Raw genomic sequence first — 23,735 nt, forward strand, 5'->3', positions numbered from 1 at the left:
TGCCTAACCGGGCTGCGTTCCAAATCGCCATAAACTCTTCATCATGGAAAAAAAAGGTGGCTGGAGCAATTGAGCTCATCAGCAAGAGGAAGTTCCATAAACACGTGGGAATTCACACACTTCATCAAGAGGAAGAGCAGTGCTGGAAATTTCATTAGCATTATAACCTACACACACACACACACACACACACACACGCCACATGTCACTGTAAATGAAATAACTGGAATTAGAGCAAGTAGGTGTGCTTTAATTGTATTGTGTGTGTATATACATCTGTGTGTACTAAGTAGCCCTTGAATAGAATGTGTGTGTGTGTGTGTGTGTGTGTATACATACACTTGTATATGTGTGTATATTATGCTAATGTATATAACAAGTACATGGACTTTAATAGAAGCACCTGGTTCTGGAGTCTATCCCAGGAATATCGTGTGTGAGCCAGGAATACACCCTAGATGAGGTGCCAGTTCGTCACAGGGCACCACACACACACACACACACACACAAACAACTTAGAGTCACCCATCCACCTATCAGCATGTTTTTGGGAGGTTGGAAGAAACCAGAGAACCCAGAGGAGAACATGTGACGCTCCACACAGACACTAATCCGAACTCAGGATCAAACCGGGAACTGTTGACCGCCTCAAGAACCTTTGAGGAACCCTTTTAAGAAAAACAAGCAAAAAAACAAAAACATAGTTCCAATTTGATTTGCACGTTTAAATTTTTCCATACAGACTTATCCTGATATGTTTGATTAGAAAGGGTGTTACCTGACTTACACATGCAGTCGTGCTAAACTGGTAGCCATGAGCCTTCAGTACATGTGAGCAACATTCGCTTCGTGGGTCCAAATCTTCCGACTCTGAACACGTCTCAGAGGATCGGCGACATTTTGTGAAAAGGAACATTGTGTACATATAACATTAAAAACAAAATTAAGGCACTGTGTGTGAGTGTGTGTGTGTACACTTTACTGTGTGACTGATTTAGCGTCCAGAGAATTGGCATCACGTTCCCACTTGGAACGGTGTGTGTGTGTGTGATGTTAATTAGGGGGCGGAGATAGTGCTTAAAGCCTGTGCTGTCAGTGGAGTGCGCACACACACACACACACACACAGAGTGGTGGAGTTAAAGCCTGAACACCATCGCTGCTCATCATCACAGTGCTGCTGCTGCCGTGTGTGTGTGTGTGAGTGAGTGAGTGTGTGTGTGCAGGTCTCTGATCTGCGTCCTCTCACAGGGACTTTAGTCAACCCCACATCCACTGAGGCTTCTGTGCCGAGAAAATCTTCATCCTGCACTTCCCCGACTCAGAGCTCCGGAGGACTGACACCACAAACACAGGTAACTTTCAGGACAAGGAGGAAAAAATCACCGAAATTTTACTCTAGAAAGAGGACACAGAGGAACCATTTCTGGTTCCCTAAACAGTTTTGATGTATGGTTCTTTAACTAGTTATTATTGGTGCTAGAAGGACCTGAAGAATCACTTTCTATCATTATTTTTGGCTTAAATCAATAAAAAATGGCTAAAGAATAACAGACCGAAAGGTTCTTCAAGGAACCAAAATTGGTTCTATATGAACTTTTCTGGTTCCTTTATTCGCTGTATTATCAGGGGTGTAAATCAATATCAGTTCTTTACCCATTTTCTTTCTTTTTTAAATACACACTAATACTTTTTTTTTTTTTTTAACATTTTTTGGGTCCCACTATAATTTTTTTTATATATTATTTTATTCCACTGTAAATGTAAAAAAATATTTTATGTCCTACTAATAACTTTTATATAGTTTTTTGGTCCCTGTATAAAAGTTTTTATTCCAACTATTAATTTGTAACTAATTACAATTAATTAATTAATTTGTCATTTTTAGCTATTTGGGGTTTTTTGTTTTTACATTTTTTAGTTTGAGCTATTAATTTTTTTAGTCCCATTACTAATTTTTAATATTTTTTAGTCCCACTATATTTTTTGTCCAACTATGAATTCCTATGGTTCACCATTTATTACATTTCTTTGGTCTGATTATTATTCTACAGTTTTGTTAGTTTCACTATAAATTAAAAAAAAAAAATGGTTTCAGTATTTTTTTTTTTACATATTTTTTATCCATCTAGTCATTTAATTTTTTTTTTGGTTTGCCTGTAAATTTGTACATTTTGGAATATGCATTTTATTTTTTTATTTATTTATTTATTTATTTATGTATGTATGTATGTATGTATGTATGTCCTGTAAATTTATACATTATGTGCCAGAATTATCGTCTTGAAATAATTATTCTGCTCATTTTGGCAGAAATAATTACGGTTAAAGAAAATGATTCTTCTATTAGGTAGAACCTTTTTTTTTTTGGACATTTCCTTTTTTAAAAAAATCAGATTTATTTCAGAGTAAATATCCGAGCGCTGGCTTATTGTGAGAGACTGGACATCAGAAATCAGTGTAAGATTTTAGGAATATTCTGAAACTCTAAGAAAGACACACAGAGAGGGAGAGAGAGAGAGAGGGAGAGAGAGAGAGACAGACAGAGTGAGAGAGTGTGTAAGAGAAAGAGAGAGAGAGAGCGAGAGAGAGAGAGAGAGTTCAGTGTGATGCTCGCTCTACCATTTAATGATGATCTCAGTTCTGCGATGTTTTGGGGAAACTCAGACATTATCTGGTTCTCCTCTGTGTCTCATAAAGAACAGTAAGAAATCAGAGATGTTAAAAACTGCATATGAAAATAAAAATTATAATAATAATAAAATAATAATGGTGAGAAAAGTAGAATGATGAAATAATATTTCCTAATGAGTTTGCTGAAATTTGCTCAATTATTTTACAGTTCACTGCCTCATTTATGAACATTTTAATAATTTAGTAATTATATAATTCATATATTCATTTAAAAGTTTATATAATTATTTTAATAATCCCATGTTTGTATATTTCATTGGGTCACAGATGTAATTTCATACAGAACTTAAAAATTATATATAGTTTTATTTAATAATCTGATTTATTCTGTAACATTATATATTCAATACCTATTTTTCCTTTCCATTTCTTTTGTCATGTAATGTCGTTATTATTATTATTATTATTATTATTATTATCATTTCTGCAAGCGTTATAATTATATGCTCTATCCCTCTATCTGTTTTCGTCCCTGTGTGTCCTGCAGCTCATGGCGGTGATGGTGAACGTGTGCTGGATGTTGGCACTGAGTGCGTGCTTGGTGCTGAAGGTGCAAGCGGAGTGCACTAGGGAGTGCGCACTCTGTCTGTACGGCTCATTAGCGGCGCAGCAAGCAGACAGCAGCACCGGGGTACGAACTCAATCATACAACTTCCCAATGATGCATTTTTATCTGAGAAAAATGGCAAAGGCAGATAAAATATACACACAATATACAGCAAAGAGCCACACTGTTGATTTAACTCTTCATTTACATCAGCACTATACAGTTAATATTACTTACAATATAAAAATGATCAGTAGGTGTTAATCATTGTACGAAATACATCAACAGTGTCATTTCTTACTGTTCAGTTACAGTAATTACGTAAGAATAAAACACGCTTGTGTCATGCTGTTATAGGAAAATAATCAATAATCAGCTGAGTTACATGTGCACATCCTGAAGTGTTTCACTCCTCTTATACCAAAGCAATTTGCCAATGATTACATTTTTTATTGATTAAAAGAGTATGATGTACTTTTTTCCATTTATAGTTACATTTTTTGTCGCGTGTCTGTGAACCAAGTGAGTTCCTGTTCTCACTTACGTTACAGCAGCTATACACAGTCATTCCCTCACCAGCCTCTCTTTTTCTCTCTCTCCTGAAGTGAATAAAAATGCAGCTTGTTGTGTTTGTTGAAAACTGTGTAAAACAAGAAAAAAACATAAACTCCTCTGTCCTGAAGATGTCAGAAAACTTAAGGTTACAGCATTACCTCTGACACTGGAGACTCCTTCCATAAACGTTAAAAAGTCTCCTTAGAGAATTAGCTGTTTAGTTGTTACTCTAGAAATGATAACATATTAGAGCGAGCGCATTAATATAAACCCCTGATTTGCCTTGTAGGTGGAAGGACAATCCGAGCCCTTCTGACCAATCAGATTCACAGCTATGAATTGTTCAGGAAAGGAATATATAAAGGAATCAATGTTTTACCCCAATGAAAGACTTGACTCTTTAATTTAGACGTGAGTTAATAAGACATTCTGCATCTATTTGCCTCGTTATGGCAGGCTGGGGATTTTAAGTGCATCAGCACTGAAGCCTGATTGGAGCAAACAGACTGCTGTGAAAGCTCTTTAACGTTAGATGGGTTTGTGTACAGGAGAGGATTAGGCAGCTGTTCTCTCCTCGGTGTGCCACTGGCTCCGAGTCCTGCACTTTCTCCCGATTATTCCAGCTGTTTGTACAGATGCTCTTGCTTGCAGTATTGTTTTATCTTTATGCACCTCTCCATGTTTGTTTTCCTGTCGGATTAAAGTGCCGTGTCAGGAGCAGAAGGTGATTATCTTTATGATAGGCCTTTGGTGAGATATGTGCTACATGATGGTGCAAAGTTTATTGACCTTAATATAATAAAGCTTCATAGTTAGGAGTAATGAATGGAACAAAGTGAAGCAGCAGGTTGGGCTTCCAGGCTCCGTGTGCCACCTAGTGGGGACTCCGGCTTTCATCAGCGACGGTGTGTGTTCAGTGTGTGTGGGTCTCACTGCAAGATGATATGAAGCGCATCTTAATCTGATGATGTTTGAACAATTTGATATAACACAATTTACAGCTATTTCACTGCAACAGTGTGTGATGTAATATGCAATGTTCAATATGATTTGGCAAAAAAAAAAAGTGTTGGCATTGAGAACAGAGACGCCCCGTTCCCTTACCAGGACTGACAGATACAGAGGCCACGCCCCCTTCACCGGGACTGATGGCACAGAGGCCACGCCTACTTCACTGGGCCTCAAAGCACAGGTCCATTCCCTCTTCACTGCAACTGGCATGCCTCCTTCAGGCCACGCCTCCTTCACTGATACTAGTAAGCATGGAGGCCACGCCTGCTTCACTCGGACTGACAGTCTTACACGGCACGCCCCTTCACTAGGACTGACGGCACAGAGGCCACGCCTCCTTTACTGACAATAATGAGCACAGACTCCACACCTCATTCACTGTAACTGACTGTCACAAAGTGCATGTCCTCTTCACTGGGACTGACTAGCACAGAGGACACGCCCCTTTCATAGGAACTGACAAGAACATAGGTCAAGTTCAAGGTCAAGTTCAAGTGGAGTTTATTGTCATTTCAGCCATATACAAGTACACAGTGAAACGAAACAACGTTTCTCCAGGACCAAGGTGCCACATAAGACAACACAGAACAACACAGAACTACGGGGACTACATAAATTACATAAATTAAACATAAAGTGCACAAGTGCAAACATGTGCAGACAGCACAAGACAGAACAGACAGTACATGACTACGACGCCTCCTTTACTGGGACTGCCACACCTCCTTATGCGGGACTGACAAACACAAAGAGGCCACGCCCCCTTCACTGGGCCTCAAAGCACAGACGCATTCCATCTTTATTGGGACTGACAGATGCACAGTCCACGCCTCCTTTAGTGTGACTGACAGGAACAGAGGCCACGCCTCCTTCATTGGAACAATGACAATCATAAAGGCCTCACCTACTTTACTGGGACTGAAAAAGCCAAAGGCCACGCCCTTTTCCCCAGGACTTACAAGAACATAGGCCACCCCATAGGCCATCACCTTCATTTGGACGCCTCAGTCACTGGGGGGACAGACACAAAAGATACGCCCTCTTTGGTGGGACTGACAGTTGCAGAGGCCACGCCTCCTTCACTGGACCTGACAAGCAAACAGGCCACACCTCCTTACCTGGGACTGACAAGTACAGAGGCCACACCTCTGTCTCTGTAAAAGAAAAAAAAGGGGCAGGATTTCTTATTAATGTGATGTTAGCAACAGAAACGCTAAACAGATCACAGATATTTCAATATACATAGTTAATATATTTCAGTGTGGCAGTTTCGTTGAATAATTTCGTTTATTAATCTGTTCCTAATAATTAGACATCGGGTGATTTGAATTTATCTGTATTTCGTCTGTATCTGTAATACGTCTGTATGTCCTCTTTAGCCCTGCACGCTCGAGTGTGGAAGCAGCGTGGACCTGAGGAAGCTGGGCCTCTGTCGGAACGCTCTGACCGAAGACGAGCGTGCCACCGTGGATCAGAAACCAGAGTCTGACAGCACCGAGCACCTTCTGGCCAAGAAATACGGCGGCTTCATGAAACGCTACGGTGGCTTCATGATGAAGAAGACCTCAGAAGACCTCGCGAAGGACGAAGCCGATGGAGATTCCGAGGAGGAGCTGGACATCCTGAGGGAGATCCTGAGGGTGGGCCTGGATGCCAACGAGCCGGGCAAGGAGCTCCAGAAGCGCTACGGAGGCTTCATGCGCAGGGTGGGCAGACCGCAGTGGCTCGACGAGCCCAAACCTTACGGCCTTCACAAACGCTGGGAGGACGAGGGAGCGGAGAACGTGTTGCCTGAGACACACAAGAGATATGGAGGCTTCATGGATTAGGAGCTGATGCGAAGATTCAAAACGGACACTCATCGTTGCAAAACAATCCCCAATGTGTGCACAGCTAACGACTTAACGTTAATTTATTATTAATGTATTAATATGTGCCAAGTCATTTTCTTTTTGCTCTTTTGCTTTGGCTATAGAGATGAGTGATTCATGATGAGTGATTCTTTGAGCGACTCTTTTAATTGAATCAGATTAGTGAGTCAATTTGCAAGTGAATCAAAATGTTTAATGTTCATTTTATTATTTTAATAGTGTGTATATTTCTACAATTACAATAAAATTATACATTAAATTAAATTAAACATTAAATTAAATTAAATTAAATTAAATAAGAGCCTCTTATATGTTTTTTCTGTCTTGATAAATTATGGCGTGTTATTAGATTCACGAATCAAGATTCAAGAGATTTAACAATTTAACTAAATTACTTCTATTTTTTAATAAATGGAAGATATATAGATCTATTTCAGTAAAAAAAAACTATCATGTAGATAACCAATAATAATGAACCCATATTGTAGCTTGTTTAATGGCGAACCAAATGAATCAGCAATCGATTCATTTAAATACGTAGTTCAAAAGAATCAAATCACTAAAGTGAGTCGTGATGCCCATTGCTTCTTTGCTAATGCGTATATATCTCCATAATAAAGTCTGTTCAGTAGTTTAAGTGTGTGTTTTAGTGGGTTATTATTTTACACCATGCCTATAGCTATACATATACATGATTTTTTGTACAGATAAAGAAAACTGTCGAGCACAATAATCACAACATTGCGTTCTCCATCAGGTAGTGAAGTGATTCGTTACACCAATTCAAGTGAATTGGTTTTATTTTGGAGTATGTACAAGATTTCATCTACGTGTTGATGATGGTGTGTATCTTGCATTTATCTCATTATGTGTTTCAGTCATTTCTGATTAATTGGTTGTACAGAGTACAATAAATTCATCTGACTGCAGGAATCAAACATGAGCTTGTGGGGTTTTTTTGGTGAAATTAATCTCAATCACTGTGCACACCACCATCGCAGCTTCACACACATCTCTGAGTTCACACTAGCAAGTGACAAGTCACGTGTGTCGCTTGTAGTTTCTCTATTGTGGTGTGAAGCAAATGCTACTGTTGTACCTTGTGGGCGTGGCCTGTCCAGCAATTTTTAGTTTGTAGCTACATATCTCTTCTAAAGCTAACTAGTCAAACATAAATTAAAACAATGTCAAAACTGGTTGTTTGATTTACATGTTACATACTTGGCTTTGGAATAGCTTCGTTGGAAAAATAGAATTAGCAAAAAAAAAAAAAGCTAACTACACTAGCTACATACGTATACTCGGCAGAGGCGTGGCAGGATACGATGGAACCACAGTTATAAGGATTTTTTCCCCATTTTGGCCCATTAAAAAGACAAGAGACAAATTGCAGGAAAGAACTAAAATTGTGGGGGGAACTAAAGAAACGTCGGATCATAAGCATGATAGGATCGGACCGAGGAATCATTAAAGCGTGTCGCTTTATGGCATCATACCTAATTTGTAGAAAACTGAGAAATTTAAATGTTGCTTTGTCGCTTTAGTGCTTTAGACTGTCCGGCTCGCTCACCTCCTCATCTGTACGCTCTGCTCAGATTCTGAAATTTCAACTTTCATGCTAACACCACCGTCAACACCATCGTGAACGTCATCTCATAGATCGCTAACTAGCCGAGTGGAGTCACTGCTGTAACTCAGCATCGTGGGGCTGCATTGCATTCTGGGACTTTGACTCCACAGTTTGCAGCAACGTCTCTACTACTTCTATGCTGGATTTCTCATTAAGATGATGTTGCTGGAAAATGTTAAGCGAGAAAAGACGCTCTTGTTCTCCTTTTTTTTTAGGAGATAAGAGCGAAACCTGACCGTAATAACTAATATATGAAATTTTTGACTCTTTTTTCCTCCATTTTAACTGCGCTAGCAACAACAGCGTCCCCGTGTGACATCAGGGCAACACGCAAAGAGACAGGAATAACGAAAATACGTCACCAACCTACAAATTAGCATCAGAACTGCTAAACATGTTCAGTAAACACAGGTATGATGTGTTTCAGGGTGGACTTTTTATTTAACTTAGTTTATAAATGTATACGTTTTAAAAGGGTGAAAAGATGTAAACTATGGAACACATGCCAAAGATCAGAAGCAATAAAGAAATCCAAAAACAACTCTTAAAATAAAATCAACTCAGTATTCATTCACACCCTACATAGTGCCGAAATCCAGTTTGTTTACTACTCAAGAGAAAAGCAGTCGATTTAGGACGCACCCCGGAGGAGCAGTCACGTGACTCCGGCTTGTATTTCCCAATGGTGGTGTAAGAGAGTGAATTAAAAGCACTTCAGAGCTCTTTAACTCCTGTTTAACACCTACAGACGGAGCAGGTAAGCGCTACAGACTCTTAAATACTTATTCACCATGGTCAGTATTTCCCATAAGGGTTATAAAATAAGTAATTTTGTTTGTTTAACACGAATAACACCGGTTAGCATTTTACACTATCAAGCTTCCTGTATATAAAACTGCAATAATTCACTTTTCTGTTTCTCCTAAACATAACACCATAAACCCGCCATAAACCTGCCATAAACCCAGATAATTCGGATAGAAAGCCTAAAGTCTGGGATTTAAACAGTATAAAATGAGCTTAATGATGCCATTAGGCGTGTAGTAGACGTTTTAATTCATTGTGTATTTAAGGGGACGCTGGAAAATTAAATATCGCGATACTTCTCGTGTTTCGTTAAAATGTTTCAACTATCGCGATATTTTAACAAATTATTTCTCTAAAATGTTCAAATATGATTCCTCTTAAACAGTTCTGCACTGATGCACAAAATGTCAAACAGACTATTTGTGTTAGGTTATGACATTTCTACTTAAAGTAAACATTACAAAACATTACAAAAATATATCTTTTAACATTTAAAAGAATACATAATGATATATGATATAGTAATAATAATGAATACATCATGATAGATTATATATAGACAACTATCAGAAAGGATTCCTAAGAGAACCTGTTTTCTGGAAGTAAGAACCATTACTAATCCAGTAAACCCTTAAAGCACCCCAGAAGAACCTTCTTTTTTATTTAAAGGTAATATATTAACAGTAAGTGTGTGGCACAAACTCTAAACTGTGGGTCGTTATTTAGCTACTTTGGTGCTTGGTACACTCCAGGTTCTTCAAGGGTTCTTTAAAGGTTCTAGGCCTTGTAAAAGGACATTTGGAAACTTTCAGAGAGGAAAACATTGTTGCAGGGTTCTACATAGAATCTTACACTCTTTTTTGGGTTCTTTATTGGAAAATTTAGGTTTCTTAGCCTCCTAAAGGGGATCTACTTGGAAGACCTCCTGGCAGGGAAACACTGTGTTGTAGGATTTTATACAGAACCTTATATATATGATTCTGTAAGGGTTTATTGGTTAATTAAGGGTTCTTTGCTTTGTAAAAGGTTTCTACTTGGAATCTCTAATATTAAAGCTTTCTGAAAGATTTCTACTTAAACGTTTTGATAGTGTGACACACTGTTGTAGGGTTCAGCACAGAACCTTGAAGGATTTCTCCTGAAAGAGAAAACCGGAGTTTAGTTTGTTTTGCAGTTTAAGTTTTTTTTGATGAATTAGAAGTTTAATGAAGTGTAATGAGGAGGCTCAAAACCGTGTTTTATACAGTATTTACAAAAATGAGTATTATTATTAAGTATTTCACAAGAAACAAAAGGGAAAGTGAAATGACTGGTTCAAAAAAAAAAAAGATTTTATCCTCCAATCAGGAAATGTGAGTAATAATGGAGTCAGAAATGGATGAAAAAGAGTTAAAAACTAAAATTCTGGATAAAATTGGTGATTTTTTTAAGTCATCAAGTGAGATTTAGGCTACGGAAATGAAAAATCCTGATCAAGTGTTTGTTTACAGACTCTCTGAATTTATTTCTAAGTCAGTGAGTGTTCTAGATCTGCTCTGGAAAGCATCTCGTGTCTGTACTTGATTCCTCACCTCGACGACAACGTATCGTTGTCCTCTTATCTCCTCTTATCTCCTCTTATCTCCTCCATCAGGTCACACAGGTGGCATTCAGCATGAACTTTCTCCTGGAGACTCTGCGTGTGCTGGTGCTGTCTGTCTACTACTTCCTGGAAGCCTTCGTGAAGTTCCTCCTGCCGGTGGGGAAGAAGAGCCTGGCCGGGGAGACGGTGCTGATCACGGGGGCGGGCAGCGGCATCGGACGCATCATGGCCACCGAGTTCGCCAGCATGGACGTCACGCTGGTGCTGTGGGACATCAACCTGGACGGGGTGAAGGAGACGGCTCGGGCGGTTAAAGAGAAGGGCGCTCAGAGTGTGCACTACTATCAGGCCGACTGCAGCGACCGGGCCGAAGTGTACCGAGTGGCCGACCAGGTATGATCTCATTCAGTGAGCAGAACTATGGCACTTCCTTCAGTCCTGCCCGGAAATGCTCCCTTTCTAGGCGTCCTTTGTTTAACTGAGCCATGTATTTGAGAGATTTATTTTGAGTGATGTCAGTACCACTTTGGAAATAAAATACTGAACCAAAAACCAAAGCAAAAAATTGATTTCAACCTTAAATTGATTAAGGACTCAAAAAAAGGAAGCCTAATGACACGGGCACACGGGCACACGGGAGTAGGGGGTGAACGGTATGCCAAAAATCAAGTATCATGATTCTCCGAGAGATTTGTATGATACATGTTGTGCATCATGATATATAGAAAATCAGTAGTATATACTGAAAAAACAATAATAATAATTCTCAGTGGAAATGTATTCAATTACTATGAAAATAAATAAATAAATAAAAAATTTAAAGAACATTTTTATACTGAATATTTAATTACTTTAATACTGAAAAAGAGAGGGAAAAATCTGTAAAAATTAACATTTTACAATTTTAAAAAAGAAGTAGAAGACGGTTTGTGATTATTAAAAAATGTAACATTTTATAAAATGTATGATATAATTGTCACAGTATGCTTTTTCTGAGATATCGTGATTTATAAAAACATTTTATAAAATGTTATATTTTGTAATATATGTAGTGTGTGTAGACCTCATGTTTTTTCTCTGATATAATGTTTCCAGGTCAGACAGGAAGTCGGAGATGTCACAATCCTCATAAACAACGCTGGCATCGTCACCGGCAAGAGGTTCATGGATTCTCCAGACACGCTTGTCGAGAAGACGCTCCAAGTTAACACCATGGCTCACTTCTGGGTATTTACCATGTTTTCTAAAGTAATACTGTTTGACCGATGTTTGACATCATGAGATGTAACTATAAAGGGATAAAAAGTATGAAAAATGCAAAACGTTGGCAAGTAGTGTGGTGCCGTGGCATTAAGTCTACCATCCTGAAGTTTATTATTTTCCTATAACAGTGTTTTATTCTTCTTTTTTTCACCACTAACATTTTTTTATTTATTAAAGAAGGCCACGTCATATTTTTATTCATTTATATTTACACTTAGTGTTGTGGAATGTCTGTGAAACAGGTTAATTCCATGATAGAGCAGCTATAAGCATTCGCTCCTTCATTCCCGTCTGCCAGTCATACAGGAAGTACAGGAAGAACACCCTTCAGGTGAAGAGTTACCAAAAAGTTTATAAAAGGTGTTCCTGTTTCAGACGTATAAAGCGTTCCTTCCAGCCATGACGGAGAAAAACCACGGCCACCTGGTCTGCATCGCCAGTTCTGCAGGACTGATCGGTGTTAATGGTCTCGCAGGTAACCTGGTCATGTTTTCCCCAGAAAAAAACGTGGGTTTGAATGTTGATTGTTGCCCTGAAGGTGTGAAGCCCATCAAACAAACGTGTTGCTCAATGATTTCAACCCTTAATGCATAAATTATTTACATACCTAATTTACATTAAAAAAAAAATTTACCTTACATTTGCACATCATATAAGTTTTGGCTTAGGGGGAGATACGACAAAAATATTATATTACAATTCTTAAACAGATTTGTACATGTAGATTTGTGAACAATTTGCCAAAAAAAGGTTCAAATCATCATTTGTTTAATTTCTACAAGAAATAATATTAAGTAATAAAGAATTATTTAATAAATATTTAATATAAAAAATAAATATTTAATACTGAAAAGAATTTTCATAAAAAATAGTATGATATATCAGCACAAAGCATACTGTGACGTATAACATTAATTATATATAATGAAATTTTTGAACAAAATTATAGCAAATAATATAGCAAAATATTGAGGCAATCTACAAAGTTTAGGAATGTTGCGGCTGAATTCAGAGGTTTTAAAAAAGCTAAGGTGTTCACTGGAGTTTAGCACTAAAATATTATTATTTAATTTGGGATTTTGTATATAAAGTTTTTATATTATTATTATTATTATTATTTTGTGTAGAAAGTAAAGATATACCAGAGACACTGAGGAAAACAGGATTATTTTTAAAAACAGCCTTAAATTGACTCTCCATAAGTGTGGCCACTGTGCATGAAATCAAACACACAATTAATTAATCATTAATCAGACACACACACACACACACACACACACACATACACACACACACACACATACACAGAGCGGTCATGGAGAAGTGCAGTGTGGTGTAACAGCAGGGTCCAAAAGTCCGAGTGAACTCTTCTGATCTGAGCAATAACTCGTAGAGGAGTGTAGTAATTAAATCGATATCAGAGAAGAGGTTCATTATCAGGGTGTGTCAGCATTTAAAAGGAATGAATGGCTTTGAGTTTGGGCAATATCCTCAAATGATACTAATATTGTGATATAATTACATCGTGACACACCTTTTTAAGTATCTTCATCATCGTTGTGGGTACTAAGTCAGAATAGCGAGATGCTAAGTCAGAATAGCGAGATGCTAAGTCAGAATAGCGAGATGCTAAGTCAGAATAGCGAGATGCTAAGTCAGAATAGCGAGATGCTAAGTCAGAATAGCGAGATGCTAAGTCAGAATAGCGAGATGCTAAGTCAGAATAGCAAGATGCTAAGTCAGAATAATGAGATGCTAAGTCAAAATATCAAATAAGTCAAAAAAGATCAGAAGAGAAGTCATTAATAGACTTTTCTTTTTTTTTTTTTACATCTGGAATATCACCCTCCAGCTTCTCTTCTCTCCTCTGACAGTTTGCCATGAATGAAATTCCACTAGAACCTGCTGTACGTTAGCGGGAGGGTCCCGAGTTGAGCAATCATGGATTCCTGAGATATCTGAGCTTCCTGTAAACCGTTTTTGCCCCGTCACAGTAACATTACCTGTTTTTGGTTTTGGTTTAGGTCTCTAGCTGACCTTCTCGAGAGCCACGTCATGTTTTTCACTACGTTTCACCACTCTACTAAATTTTGTATTTTTTTTAAATTTCGTATTATTTTATATTAATCTTTGTATTTCTATGTATTTATTTATTTATTTATTTATCTATTTATTTATTTATTTGTATTCATTTTTTTTTTCTGTTCAACTTTCCACTCCCTTCAAAGTTATTATATTTAGGGGTCCAAGCACTAAAGTCAACTTGGACCTAATGCATTCTATCAGTGGAAAGTTCACTAACAGAAAAATAAGAAGTAAATAAAAAGAAAAAAAGTAAGAAAAAATACATAATTTAATAAATCAACATGCAAAGAAGACTTTGCTTCACAGAGCCCTGGGACCCCATTTTGAGAACCACTGTATTAGTGTACATGCTCAAGTTCCAGCTCAAAACAAAGTATTTAAAATTCTTTCCTTTTTTCTTCCCTTCTCTACTTTCAGATTATTGCGCTAGCAAGTTCGCTGCCGTGGGCTTCGCCGAGTCCGTGGCCCTGGAGCTCATAGCCACAGGAAAAGAAGGCATCAAGACGACTATAGTGTGTCCGTATTTCATCAACACGGGGATGTTCGACGGCTGTGGCACCAAGTGAGTAATCAGGCAGGGAAACGTGCTGCTGTTGGGCTCTACACAGAACCTGTAACGGATTGAGAAATCGTGTAGGAAGTCGGTTACAATTATGAAATTATGGCTGAGGATTAATTGTCATTCAGTGACTGATTGAATCGTCATTTATAATGTGGGTAAATTAAATCACTTTTTAGTCTCTGAGAGATTGGATTCTGATTGGTCAGAAGAGAAGGTGTTGATTATTTTCTATAACAGGAGCTCGTTCTAATACGTTATCGTTTCTATAGTAACAGCTCATTCACAGGGACCTGTATGACGGAAACTCCTCATAAACAAAGTTTAAATACTCTGTGATTTTCTGTCAGGAGATATTTATTTAATATTTATGGAAGGAGTCTCCAGTGTCAGTGCTTTGTAACAGTAAGTTTTCTGCCATCTTCAGGACACAGTGTTGTGGTTTCACAGTAACATGACAAGCTTTTTTTTTTTTGTTTTTGTCTTATTACCTTGAACAAAAAGAAAAAAGAGAGACTCGTTTGGGAAAGACAGGAGCTCCCTTTTCTGAGGACGTTTCACAACGTTAAATGTAACAATAAGCAGATAAAAAGTATAATGTGTCATTCTTTAATTCATAAATAGTTGTAATTGTGTGTAAATTGCTGTGGTGTAAGAGGAATAAAACACTTCAGGACAGCGTGGTATCAGTGCGTGAGCGTGGTATCAGTGCCTCTGCTTCCTCAGACCACCCTGTTATTGATTATTTTCCTACAGCAGCACAACACGGTGTGTTTTATTTCTTACTAATTCCATGTAATTGACCTGCTACAGAACTACAGCCAGTTTTCCTCCATACGCATCTGCTCAGTAATTTTTGAGTTTTTCAAGCATCCAGACTGAAGATTTGTTGTTTCCTTAAACTCTGAGCCCTTCTTTGGCTTTTCCTCAGTGAGAATACGTGGCCCAGGATTAGTGAAGTCACTAGAGCGCCCTCTTTCGCATCCCTGACACACATACTGATTTGTTTTTGTTTGCTTTTTTTTTTTTTTTCTTCAGATGGCCACGTTTGCTTCCTATCCTGGAACCTGAGTACGTCGCAAAGAAGATCATGAACGCCATTGTGACAGACCAGACCTACCTTTTAATGCCAAGGAGCATGTACTTCTTACTGTTTTTGAAAAGGTAAGACCATATGGGACAGCTTACAGTGTGTGCTTTAATGTTTTAAATGTAGAACAGAAATCACTTAATGGGTAAAATTGAATAATGGTTACCTCAGAAATGTATTAATACACTGTTTTTTCAGGTCAAATCATCTTTGTGATGAAATATATGACACAAAAAAGCTTACAGAACTACACATAAGACAATATCGGTGTGTATGTGTGTGTGTCACACATCAGTACAGCCAAAAACAAAATGTACACTAACTCTATGGCTGATCCAAATAATTTAAATTCATACATATTCGTTCATTATGTCGGTGTTAGTTGCTCTATTAAGTATTCAGAGACTTCATTGTTACCATTCCTATGTAAGCGCGCCATGTAGGCATGCTTATTTGGAGTTCATCCAAACTTATTTCACCAGAAAGAGTCATGTGACCTAAATCGCGTGCTACTTAAAAACCACAACGTCAGACACCAGTGTGTCGATGTGTATCCCTGAACTGTTGTACAGCTGTCTAATACAGAGCATATGTCGTATAAAATATTAAACAATAAAACAAAACACAAAAGGGGACTGAAGTCGAACGCACGTGGTGAACACTTTTACCTTATTTTATTTCTGTCTTTGATGCACAGCGACTGAAACACGTACGCAGTTTTTAAAATGTTTTCGAAAGTATTCAGTGTCAGTGCTTAAGTTTTCCACTGTGGGAAAGTCTTCAGAACTACTTTGCGGTTTCTCGGTAGCATCACAAACTGCTTTTTTAATCCAAGAGAGAGAAGAAGAGAGAAGCTGATGAGACTATGACTGTTTATAGCTGCTATAATGGATGACCCTCAGCTTTAAATGTAGCTGTAAATGGATAGAACACATGTTGTTGAGTAATACAATAAAAATTGTAATCGTTGTCAAATTTCTGTGGTATAAGAGGAATAAAACGCTATGGTGTAGGCTGCTATAGGAAAAGAATCAAGTGGTCACAGTAGCTTGCTTCATCATACCACCCCGTTGCTGATTATTTTTCTGTAACAGCATGGCACGGAGTGTTTTATTCCAAACAGTGCTTACTTCCTGTTATCTCAGGAAGTTTTTCCTTGCCCTGGTCACTCCTGGCTTGCTCATTAATGACAGATCTAAATCCATATTCTGTAAAGCTGCTTTGTGACAGTGTCAATGTAAGTAAATTTGAAGTGTATTGAATTGAATCAGTATTAGATACCAGTTTAGTTCTCTGCAAGCTGGATGTCTAAACGCACACTAAAGCAGTATTCACAGCTTATAAATCTATATCTATCTATAAATCTATAAATTCATTAAGTACTGGATGATTCCAGAGCTGAAATTTAGTGAGAAATTAAAAAATGTAGGCCGGATTAAAAAAGTATTAGTGTCATGTGTTTCATAAAAGGATACTTGTTCTGATAGTGTGTGTTGCTCATAAACAGATGATGGCTCTCGTCAAACTGGTTACAGGAGTAAAATGTCAGAGATTCACTTCCTTTCGTTCGCAGAATGTTGGGTTTTTTCTCACGTTGTCATCCAATCCTCCTTAAGAAAGTCTTTGTGCAGCAGTGACACTCAGATAAAGCAACACCTGTCTGGCAGGACAGAAATGGCCATTTAATCGCCAAGCGGAGACGGCTCTATTGTAATTTGGCTGCAGGCTGGTAATTATCATCACTGCCTTTGTGGAACATGAGACTGAGGCTTTATCATGGTAATGTACACAGGCAGGTGTTGGAGAAGTGGCCACTCGAGACCTTGACCGTCTGAATCTTGACAGATCTATTAAATTCATTAGAAAGGTGGTTGTAAGACCTGCATGGATGATCTCGAATTCTAATATGTGATCCTTCTGTATGGGTGTGGTGGAGGGATGTGACAGTGTGCCATTAGTTATACGTTTCTCATCAGGTGAAAATCATCAGGAGTTCTGCAAAAGCAAAAAATCGATTTTTTTTTTTACGCGGATGGATTCGTCCACCACTGAACCTGAAGCTGAGCGAGGTAGATAACTGATGCGCATTATGGTTACAGTACAACCTCACAATTTATACTATGCTTTAATGTGATAACTAAAGATATGAAATATCAAATTGTTTCGCTCCCAATAGACAGGTTTGATATCATCTCAGACCTCGCCAGACCTCATGGTTCACTAGAGAGTCTGCTACTTTTTGTCACCAAACATGACCAAGAACCACCTACTTTTACAAGACATGACCACAAAGAGCCAGCCATGTTTACTCACCACTTACTGTTTAGAACAAAAGTGGAATAAAGTCTAAAGACGTTGTGCTTGAACGTTTTTTTCAGTGACTATATCTGACGTTTTTCAGTGACTATATCTTGTTCAGAAAAATCTCATTCAAAAAGTTTGTTTTCATGTCAAAAAATGGTGCACAGTTGTGTACATGAAAGCACAAGTCAGTCAGGGAGGATTCTGAAGCTTGTCACCAGAAAAGTGTGCACAAGATATCAGACAGGTGTAAACTAGGGGTTGCGCAACTATTAATTTTGACTAGTTTACTAGTATTTTTACTAGTAAATCAGAAAAGTAGTCAACAAAGTTGTCTTTTTCATGGGTAAATGCAAGACATCACAAAGTTCAGGCTGTTTTATTCTATTTGCAATGTTATATTTTAATGAACATCAGCAAAGAATGTGTCAAAAATAAACCTCAATTAACATCCATACAATGGCTACGTTTACATGCACATCAAAGTCCGTTTAAGGTCTATATTCGGGTTGCAGCCATATTCCGATTACGATGTTTATATGCGTACAAGCGTCGGAATATTCCTGTAAACATGGTTGTTGTAAGTATGTCCGAGTTGCCATTTCTAAATACCTAGCCTACAGCTTAGCATCTGTTAGCACCCACAAGTCCTTGCAGACTGAGCATGTGCATATATCTCCTTTCAGTGGATTTTCTGAATAAGGTGTTTACATTCAACAAATTTCCCATTAAAACAGGCATATTCCACGGCTGGGAATCGGAATTTGGAGAACCAGAATATTGTCTTAATCTGAATCAGGCATTCGGATTGCAGCGTTCACGTGACTCAATTAGAATATTGCCAAAATCCGATTAAGCCGGATGTCCATCCTTGGATGGAGGATTGTTTTTTTCAACATGTTCAAACTTGAAAACTTGCAAAATGCAGCCAACCTTCTCATCTGTCCTCTTTCATATTTAAATTGAATTCTGACGCTGGTTTCTCTCAGCTCCTGTCTTCAGATCTCATCATCACCGGATATGTCATGACATGAGGCAGGTTGTATTTGAGTGATTTTTTTTTCCCCCCCACAGTTTCCTGCCGTATAAGGAATCCGTGATCCTGGGCATGTACTTCGGAGCCTTCAACTTCATGGATGCTTTCAAAGGAAGACAAAAGAAAGTGAATTAATCCGAGATTGATTTGTCCTTTTCTGTTACTTTAACAACATTTTATTTATAATTTTTATTACAATGAATAATAATAATAATACTGTAAAGAATACGTAACCACTTTCAGATGTTATTATGGGACCAAACAATACAGCAGATCTTGAATGTTGTCCAGTGGTGCCTTATCGAATCTGTATTTTTTTAAAAATCTGTTTACATATTATGCTGTGTCATAGTAACCATACCATCCACTTGAAATGCATTCTTTCATTTGTCAGACATTAATGAGTGTTAATGTGTAGGACCAAAGCCATTTCAGCATTAATACACTGCACCACTGTTGTATTTGTCACTGATATTTCAGTTGAGTTGTGAAGATTTTTTTTTTTTAGGTTAAGAAACATTGTTTACTTAGAAATAGACTGCAGGGACGTCATTTTGAGAAGACACACCTACAATATCTTATTAAATATCTGTTTACCAGCCTGCAAAATGAAATGCTTGCTGTGACCAGGTTTATGTACCGTATGTAGGGGAGAGTGGGGTCAGCTGTAACACTCTCTGTTCCTCCAATCGGCAACCCGCTCTCAGATTTTGAGGTATGAAAGTAAATTTCCTGAAGAACGTTTTGAATTATATGTTAATTCTGTATGCAGATGAAACCGTAATATACTAGTTTTGCCTATTTCACCTTGACTTGGCATAATTGATGACATAGTTGACAGCGCTAAGCAGTTCACAGCGTTCAGTTGACAGTGTGGTGTGGGTCGTAACAGTGTATTTAAGATATATAAAAAAATAGAAAAGAGATTTGGAAAAATAAGTGGAAGAATGAAGCTCAGAGGCCTGATCAAAACAGCTGTTATTCACGTGTATGCACACACTTAAGAATAGGAACGTTTTAGAAAGGAAAGTGCTTTTTCTGGTACAAACATTGTACGACTGCCTAAGAGTTCTTTATAGCATGATAAAATAATTGGAAATGTATATTAATATCTAACAAATTGACATGTTACCACCAACCGCACATGTTACACCTACGGGGTCGGTTGTAACATTCTGGGTACTTTGATTTAATATTATACATCCTCTATTCTATTAACATGAAAATTGGTATGTGTTTATTATGAATAGAGAGACAAATGTAATGTTCATGTGTCAAAAACACAGAGCTTTAGAATATTTTACTCACAAGAGTTACAAAAATATGTGACAACTCTCCCCACCCTCCCCTTTGGCCGCACTTTGCTGATGAGAGAGGTCAGAGAAGAATGGCTAGGCTGGTTTGAGCTGACAGGAATGCTCTGGTAACACAAATAACTACTCTTTACAACCATGGTGAGCAGAAATGCAGCTCAGAATGCAGAACCAAGTGAACCAGCATTGTCTGATCTTTAACTGTCTGGCTTCAGTGAGCCCGTGCCCACTGTAGCCTCAGATTCCTGTTGTTGGCTGACAGGAAGAGAACTTGATTTGGTTTTCTCAAGGTTCAAGTTGTTGAGTATTCTGACATGCTTTTCTGCTCACCACGGTTGTAAAGAGTGGTTATTTGAGCAACCGTAGCCTTCCTGTGAGCTCGAACCAGTCTAGTCATTCTCCTCTGACCTCTCATCAGCAAGACGTTGCTGGTCAAACAATTGCCTCTCGGTGGATGTTTTTTTTTTTTTTTTTTTTTTTTTTTAAACCACAATTCTCTATAGATACCGTTGTGTGTGAAAATTGCAGGAAATTAGCAGTATCTGAAATACTCAAACTGACACCAACAACCATGCTGTGGTCAAAGTCACTGAGATTTTTATCTCCATTCGAATGTTTGATGTGAACGGTAAACTAAAGCTCTGGATCTGTATCTGCAGGATTTTATGCACTGCACTGCTGACACATGGTGCTTTTTGAACCTGGAAATAAGTAATTTGGGACCATTTACAGGATCTATTTTGAACCCTCCGCCTGCTTGTTCTTGATAACTCAGTTTTATTACAGCAGCTCTGATATGAACATGGAATCACACTGCCCTCTAGTGGGCTCCAGACTCAAACACACTCATTAATAATCATCCTTTCATCCTTACACACTCATCCTGTCCATCTTTTTTTGACTATAAATATACAGTGCATCCGGAAAGTATTCACAGCGCTTCACTTTTTCCACATTTTGTTATGTTACAGCCTCATTCCCAAATGGATTAAATTCATTATTTTCCTCAAAATTCTACAAACAATACCGCATAATGACAACGTGAAAGAAGTTTGTTTGAAATCTTTGCAAATTTTTTGAAAATAAAAAATTTTAAAAATCACATGTACATAAGTATTCACAGCCTTTGCCATGACACTCAAAATTGAGCTCAGGAGCATCCTGTTTCCACTGATCATCCTTGAGATGTTTCTACAACTTGATTGGAATCCACCTGTGGTAAATTCAGTTGATTGGACATGATTTGGAAAGGCACACACCTGTCTATATAAGGTCCCACAGTTAACAGTGCATGTCAGAGCACAAACCAAGCCATGAAGTCCAAGGAATTGTCTGTAGACAGGATTGTGTCGAGGCACAGATCTGGGGAAGGGTACAGAAAAGTATCTGCAGCATTGAAGGTCCCAGTGAGCACAGTGGCCTCCATCATCCGTAAATGGAAGAAGTTTGGAACCACCAGGACTCTTCCTAGAGCCGGCCGCCCGGCCAAACTGAGCAAACCCCATCCAACCTGATGGAGCTTGAGAGATCCTGCAAAGAAGAATGAGAGAAACTGCCCAAAAATAGGTGTGCCAAGCTTGTAGCATTATACTCAAAAGGATTTAATTGCTGTAACAGCTGTAATTGCTGCCAAAGGTGCTTCAACAAAGTATTGAGCAAAAGCTGTGAATACTTATGTACATGTGATTTTTTTTTTTTTGATTTTTTTTTTTTTTTTTTTTTCCAAAAAATTTGCAAAGATTTCAAAACAAACTTCTTTCATGTTGTCATTATGCGGTATTTTTTGTAGAATTTTGAGGAAAATAATGAATTTAATCCATGTTGGAATAAGGCTGTAACATAACAAAATGTGGAAAAAGTGAAGCGCTGTGAATACTTTCCGGATGCACTGTATTATATAGATGCCAGTGAACATAAAGTAAATGAAGACTGTTTCACCAAAATATTGCCTTATCATGTTGAAGGGTTGTACACTGACCTTATGAGGGTCGAAACTTTATGACTTGATCTTTAAATCACAGAATTGTTAGATAGTATCTTCAGACATTTCTGTGGAACTGACAAATATGCAGGATTTTCATTGTCTAAGCAGAAGGTCATTAAAGCAAAAATGTTCTGACCTGGTCCTTTGACGCAGCTGTCTTTTTGTTAAGGTCTATATTTGACTTGGTAACATTTTTGCTCACTAATTGCACTATAATGATGTTTATATCAGGTGTGCGTGTATATATAAATCAAACATTCTGTAGTGCTGTATCCACAAATAAGCATTTTGATTTGTAATAAAATATATCAGAGGCAGTTCAAATCTGAAATCAACCCTCCTAGCTATAGCTATGCCTCTGCATATACATGTTGGCTTAAGTAAACATCAATGTTTAGAAAATATTCAATATTTTCCAAATTGATAATGAAATTTTCTAAATGTCGGCGTGAACAGATTCAGTACAGAACTATAATTAAGAGGTAAGTAATGTTTAAGAATTTATTTGCAGTAGTATAACATGTAACTTTTTAAAATCAACATATTCTCTAAAATGATTTGAACACAGCACACTCAGTAGTACGTCTAAGTAATGTTGTATATTTCCCAATCTACCTCATTTCCCTGTCTCTTTAACACTCTTTAACATTAAAACACTATTTAATGCACATATATAAATAAGCGTTATAAATAATTAGTCATTAGTAATGAGTTCTTGTGTTTCGCCGTATAATACTGTTTCAGATCATCATTAACTACTGAAGAATGAAATAGTAACGCTTTAGTCGTTAGTAATTCAGAGAGTTTCACTCTGTATATGCTCATAATATAATTACTGTCCATAAAACTACTTACATGTTTGTGTACATCGAAAACCAGGAAAGAAACATTCTTTGATTTAATTCAATTACATTTGTATTGTGGTTTTAGTAATAGTTTTATATTAAAACCATAGCTAATAAAATAAAATACATCTGGGTATATCTTTAAAATCCCAGTTGAGTAAGCAAGAAAAAATTCCCTCAAATATGAAGGAGAAGCCTTGAGAACCTGTCCTCTTCAGGGTAACACAGGACAGTGTGATTATCAATCATGACAGTGCAGAGAGAGGGAGAGAGAGAGAGAGAGAGAGAGAGAGAGAGAGAGAGAGACAGAGACAGAAGATGGCGCCACAAGGCGCTCTAACATCACATACAATTTCCTACACCATCATTTCCTCATTCTCGAAACGTCTCAAAATTTAATGATGAATTTCTGACAGTTGAATTTGTAGTGCAATATACCATCAAAATACTCAAAATGAAGTAGATGTAGGATTTTTTTTAATAATGGCTCTGTGAACTTTAATTTAAGACAATCGGATGCAGGTAAATTCTTATTTCTTCCACCATCGGACAATTCACCATGA

At 37.6% G+C, this 23,735-nt stretch overlaps 2 protein-coding genes across 2 annotated transcripts; both read left to right on the plus strand.

Moving 5' to 3' along the window:
• The first annotated feature begins 1,096 nt into the window (after window positions 1-1,096).
• On the plus strand, window positions 1,097-7,234 carry penka (proenkephalin a). The gene is made up of 3 exons (XM_026946330.3): window positions 1,097-1,354; window positions 3,181-3,324; window positions 6,186-7,234. Exons 2-3 carry the CDS (start codon window positions 3,184-3,186, stop codon window positions 6,633-6,635), a joined length of 591 nt encoding a protein of 196 aa, XP_026802131.1. The 5' UTR covers window positions 1,097-1,354; window positions 3,181-3,183; the 3' UTR covers window positions 6,636-7,234.
• A 1,715-nt stretch (window positions 7,235-8,949) lies between these two features.
• Window positions 8,950-22,462, plus strand: sdr16c5a (short chain dehydrogenase/reductase family 16C, member 5a). The gene is made up of 7 exons (XM_026946133.3): window positions 8,950-9,064; window positions 10,748-11,089; window positions 11,792-11,923; window positions 12,335-12,434; window positions 14,462-14,606; window positions 15,642-15,767; window positions 19,069-22,462. The coding sequence occupies exons 2-7, from the start codon at window positions 10,769-10,771 to the stop codon at window positions 19,163-19,165; spliced, it is 921 nt and encodes a 306-aa protein (XP_026801934.2). The 5' UTR covers window positions 8,950-9,064; window positions 10,748-10,768; the 3' UTR covers window positions 19,166-22,462.
• Window positions 22,463-23,735: the final 1,273 nt, after the last annotated feature.

The sequence above is a fragment of the Pangasianodon hypophthalmus genome, chromosome 21 (genome assembly GCF_027358585.1).
Source record: "Pangasianodon hypophthalmus isolate fPanHyp1 chromosome 21, fPanHyp1.pri, whole genome shotgun sequence".
NCBI lineage: Eukaryota > Metazoa > Chordata > Actinopteri > Siluriformes > Pangasiidae > Pangasianodon > Pangasianodon hypophthalmus.